General features: G+C 66.7%; 1 protein-coding gene across 1 annotated transcript in view; it reads left to right on the top strand.

Annotated features, from left to right (window-relative positions):
- The window catches only part of ADCY1 (adenylate cyclase 1), a 37,335-nt gene extending 32,622 nt beyond the window's left edge, over positions 1–4,713 (top strand). The window contains exons 18-21 of the mRNA XM_025046483.1: positions 701–799; positions 1,296–1,410; positions 3,053–3,177; positions 4,320–4,713. Of these exons, the coding sequence (XP_024902251.1) occupies positions 701–799; positions 1,296–1,410; positions 3,053–3,177; positions 4,320–4,634 (654 nt within the window). The 3' untranslated portion in view covers positions 4,635–4,713. The remainder of the gene's footprint in view (positions 1–700; positions 800–1,295; positions 1,411–3,052; positions 3,178–4,319) is intronic.
- The last annotated feature ends 301 nt before the right edge of the window (positions 4,714–5,014 follow it).

The following is a 5,014-nucleotide window of genomic DNA, read 5'->3' on the forward strand; positions in this document are numbered from 1 at the left end:
AGGTGCTGGGGCAGGGCTGGACGGCGGGGCTGCATGTAGGTGCTGGGCGCTGGAGCTGGGCACTGGGACTGTGCATCGGTGTTGCGTGTTGGGGCTGGGTAACTGGGCTGGGCGGCGGGGCTGCATGTAGGTGCTGGGCAGTGGGGCTGGATGTAGTGCTGGGTGGCGGGGCTGGGCGGCGGGGCTGCGTGCCTGGGCTGGGGAGACTGCCTTCTCCCCAGAGTCCGCTATGCCTGACACCAGCGCACGTGCCCCACGGAGGGGTGGGGAGGAGCGCACGCGGTCTGCTGCTTGGGCCCCAGGCCGACCGACGGTGACAGTTGAGGGGGGTCTTAGCTGCAGGGCCGGGGGGAGGGCTGCCAGGGTGCAGATGAGGTGCCTGGGCTGTGGGGCTGGGTGCTGGCACCTGTCCCGTCTTGTAATGCTGGCTCGGGCGGGCGGCTCACCCACAGGATGGGTGGACGGGCGGGCAGGTGGCCCATGGCACGCTCTGCGTGGCGCCCCACCCCTCTTCCCAACGCCTTTGCCGAAGCCCCGCACAGCTGCGCCTCTCGGCTCCGGCGGACCTCGCCCGGCACCCATAGCGAAGACAGCGGAGCTTCCCAGACGGGCTCGCAGCTCTGCGTCGCTCCTGGCTGGTTGCCGTGGCGACGTGTCTGGATGTTCCCCGACGTCTGACAGCTGTGTGTTTTAAACACAGCTCATGGAGAAGGACTTCTACAAGGACCTGGAGAAGATCAAGACCATCGGGAGCACCTACATGGCCGCCGTGGGGCTGGTGCCCACGACTGGGGCCAAGGTGGGTGCTGTTGGGGGGCCCTGCTTGGGAACTGGGTCCTAGCTCTGCCCCCAGCTGCCCTGGGGCCCTGGACAGGCAGGTACCTGCTCTGGGCCTCGGTCTGCCCTCTGCATGGGGTTGGAGCAGTGGCTGTGACCAGCTCTCTCCAGACAAAACTTCCTGTGGGAAGTCAACACAGTGCCAGCCAGGGTGCTTCGTGTCCCCATCGACCTACCCTTTCCCGCCGGGGACACCATCGTCACCCACTTCGGTCTCTGTCTCAGCCTCCTACCCGTCGGAGGGGATGGTGACCACACCTCACACATCCCTGGTGGAAACCAGCCAGCCTGCCCCCAGCTGGGCACAGGGACCAGCCTGCAGTTGGCAGGGCTGCTGCCTTGTGGATCCCGCCAGGGGCACAGGCTGGTACCCCACCCCTGGCAGCTCACCTCGTGTGTCTCTGCCCCCTCCTTCCTTGCACCCCCAAACACAGTGACCTGTGTGTGCTCACGTCCAGGCTAGGAAGTGCATCTCTGCCCACCTCAGCACGCTGGCGGACTTTGCCATCGAGATGTTTGACGTCCTGGACGAGATCAACTACCAGTCGTACAATGACTTTGTGCTCCGCGTGGGTATGTGGCCCTCAGCCTCGTCATCGGGCCAGCACCTCCTTCCCCTGCCAGCTGGAGGCCTGGGCCCCATCTCTAGGAGGAAGGGTCAGCAGGCCAGGCCTCTTGGTCTCACTGGAGGAGGGTGGCATGGCCTAGATGGATAGCTTGGGGACGCAGGGACAGCTGAGTCTGAGGGCTGGGTATCGGCGCCTTAGGGCTTGGGTGGGCTGTTGTCCAGCTCAGGAAACACACGAGAAATCTCGGTTGTGTGGAGATGTCCAGACGGACCTGAGGCCACGCTGAGCTGGAGGACAGTGCTCTGTTCCTGTCCGCCGACCCCAAACCCTGGGGCTCAGGCCACGGGCGCAGGCTGCCCAGAGGCTCCCCGGAGCCCAGCCGTGCCACCCCAGCGGGTCCTTGTCCTCCCGCGCCCCCTCCCCTCGCCGGCGAGCGAGGAGGGGGTGCACCCGCGGGCTGAGTGTCTCTCCAGCGCTTACGGACTCGTGCGGTCTGCTTCAGTCTTCAGTTCGGTTGTTTTCTGGGATGGAGACAGTTTACTAGAAAAATTCCTACTAGTCCAGGATGTAAACGAGGAATTTTTTCTCCCTCCCTCCCCCCTGCTTCTCTCTCCCTACCTCACCCCCTCTTTCTCTCCAGCCAGCTCAGCATAGAGTTAAACTGCAGGTTTACGGTGGTTTTAGCTGGAAATGCCTGCTTGTCTCACAAACAGACCCCAGGGCTGGTTTTGAGTGTAGGGTGGGAGCAGGTGACGTTTGGATGGGTGGGTTCAGTCTGCTCCACGAGGCCGGAGCCAGGCCTCACCCCAGGCTCAGGCCTCCTCCTCCAGGCCGTGCTCCCGCGAGTACCAGCAGTGACCGCAGGAGGCAGGTCTCGGGGCCCCTCGTGGAGATTTTATTCCTCACTCTCCCCCAGGGACCCCACAGACGAGCTCAGCTGCTGGTCACGTGGGGGGCTGGACGCTGGCTCAGTTTCGTCCCCGTGGACTGGAGTATCGGGTTGGTGGTGGGGGTTCTCCTTGTCCCACCGGCCATGTATGAAGTGGTCATCTTGGAGCCCCTGCCTGGTTCCCTCGCCCACCTGGCCTCAGTAGAGCCCCCTCCCCCGCCCTGGCTCATACCACCGAGTTCTGCTCCCCGGGTACCCCTGCACCTGGCCAGCACCCCAGCACCCACTACGCAAGCCCTGGGTGACTGATTAGGCCAACTTTGAAAATGCTACTCACACCCTTGGGTAACCTCAGAAGGGTCCACATGCAGGTGCAGAACGCGGGCAGGATGAGGTGTCAGGCTGGACGTGGCCATGGGGGCCCTCGGCACCTCCTGGCTCTCCCGGCCAGCCGGGCCCTGAGCCTGCAGAGGGAGGGGCCTGCATCCCCTGCAGAGCCCCCCGAAATGCTGTGATCAGATCTGGGCTCACCCCCCAAATAGCCACAGGGTCCCGTCCAGGAAGCCGGGCAGGAGCCGCTGCTCCTGGAAGCGGCTGCGGTGGGGACACGTGGCGGCCCTGCCGACGCCGGCCGCCCTGCTGCTGGTGGGACTCGGGGGAAGGGCTCGCGCCAGGCGACCCCAGGACCGCCCTCCGGCCAGGGGCGGCGCTTGCCCTGGAGGCATCTGGCTGACGCCACACGGCGCTCGTCTTCCAGGCATCAACGTGGGCCCCGTGGTGGCCGGAGTGATCGGGGCTCGCCGGCCACAGTACGACATCTGGGGAAACACGGTCAACGTGGCCAGTCGGATGGACAGCACCGGGGTTCCAGGCAGAATCCAGGTCAGTTCAGCCACAAGCCCGGGCTGGGTGCCATCCTGCAGGCGGAGACCCAGGCGGAGGGGCCCGGCAGCCGGGGCCTCGCTGAGGACCAGCCACGGAAGTTGGCGGTAGACAAACTAAGGGACGCTAGTGTCCTTCGCCTTCCCATAGGTGGGGCGCACTCGGCTCCTCCCTCTCCCCGTACCCCGGAGCTGAGGCCCCGCCCCACGCGGTCATGTCCACCGCAGAGTCCGCTGCCCGGCCGAGCAGCTCTGACGTCCGTGGCCATTTTTGTTTCCCGTGCGGCCCCGGATGGTTCTGGCCACGCCTGTCCTCACTGCTCGCTTGCTCACTCGCCCCTCGTCGATCGGTTCCTTCGTCTTTCATTCGGAGACTCCCGCGCGTCTTAGGAGCCGTGTAGGACCTGGAGAGACAGCCCAGGTCCCTGTGGGACAGTGCGCGGGCTCGGCTGGCCGGGACAGATGTGCCTGGCATACGTGGAGCTCTGGGGGGTGGCCCCGCGTGGGGGAGGGGCCTCCAGTGTGACGCGGGGGACGAAAGTGACCTCTTTCAGTTCACAGAACTTCGTTAGAAAGAATTTTCTCCTCTTTAGCGATTTTATGGCTTGGAGACAAATTCTTCCTGCCGGAACACGGCCTGGGCCGGGAGTCTCAGGGGAGTTGTCGTGCTGCTTTCTCTGGGGGCCGCGCCCACCGCCCTCTGTGTGGCCCCCGGGCTCGGGCCCACGGAGGCACTAGGGCCCTGCCAGCCGCGAGGCGGAGGCCTGGCGTTGGCCCAGCCCAGCCCCTGCCGTCCGCCTGCAGCTGAGCTGGTCCCTGCCTGTCGCCCGCCCTGGAGACATCCTGAGATGCCCTGGGTGCTGAGCACCCTGGCCCGACAGCCAGCCCCGCTCATGTCCCATGGAGCTCACCCCCAGCAAGGCCTCAGTCCCGGTCAGCCTGCCCGCCTGCTCCGATGCCCCTGTGGTGAACACTGCCCCCTGCTGCCCGTCCAGGGCCCATGCAGGCCGGACTCCTAGGCTCTACCTATGTGGGCCCCTCAGGCCCCTGCGCAGTCTCGAGAGGCTCACATCCTTCTCAGAGTGAGCCCAGGAGCAGCACGGGCCCACCTGTGACTGGGCGTCATGGGCTCTTCTCCCGCAGGTGACGGAGGAGGTGCACCGGCTGCTGAGGCGGCGCGCCTACCGCTTCTCGTGCCGCGGCAAGGTCAGCGTCAAGGGCAAGGGCGAGATGCTGACCTACTTCTTGGAAGGCAGGACCGATGGGAATGGCCCCCAGACCAGGCCCCTGAGCTCGGAGCGGAGAACGTGCCTGTATGGGAGAGCCGGCCTCCAGACCGGACTGGCCACAGGCTGCCCCCGGGTCGGAGCCGGGCCGGGGGCTCTGCAGGGCTCGGGGCTCGCCCCGCAGCCCCCCGGCCCACACCTGCCTCCAGCAGCTGCCGGGAAGGAGGCTTAGCTGAGCCCATGCTGGCCGCTGGGGCCACAGGGCAGAACGCTCGGGGCCTTGGTCACTCCAGCAGGACCAGCCCATCCTGCAGAGCGGGGCCAGGGCCAGTGGCCAGTCTGGGAGGGGTGCTGTCCAGGCAGGACCTGAAGCAGCGGGGCGGTGACTCGGGGAGGGCGGACCCCGCCTGCATGGACAGGAGGCTCCATGGCAGCCTTGCTCACACCACCCTCTCCTCCTGCAGAGGGAGCAGGCTGCCCGGGGCCGGGCCAGCATCGGGTGGGGACCCTCAGACTCCCGCCAGGAGCCTGAGGTGGAGCCGCGTCAGCCCAGCCATGGCAGGTCCCACGTGGGCGGCTGCAGCCCTGGGCAGCGGCCTGCTGGGCACCGGA

This window comes from Pteropus alecto, unplaced genomic scaffold (assembly GCF_000325575.1).
Source record: "Pteropus alecto unplaced genomic scaffold, ASM32557v1 scaffold214, whole genome shotgun sequence".
Taxonomy (NCBI): domain Eukaryota; kingdom Metazoa; phylum Chordata; class Mammalia; order Chiroptera; family Pteropodidae; genus Pteropus; species Pteropus alecto.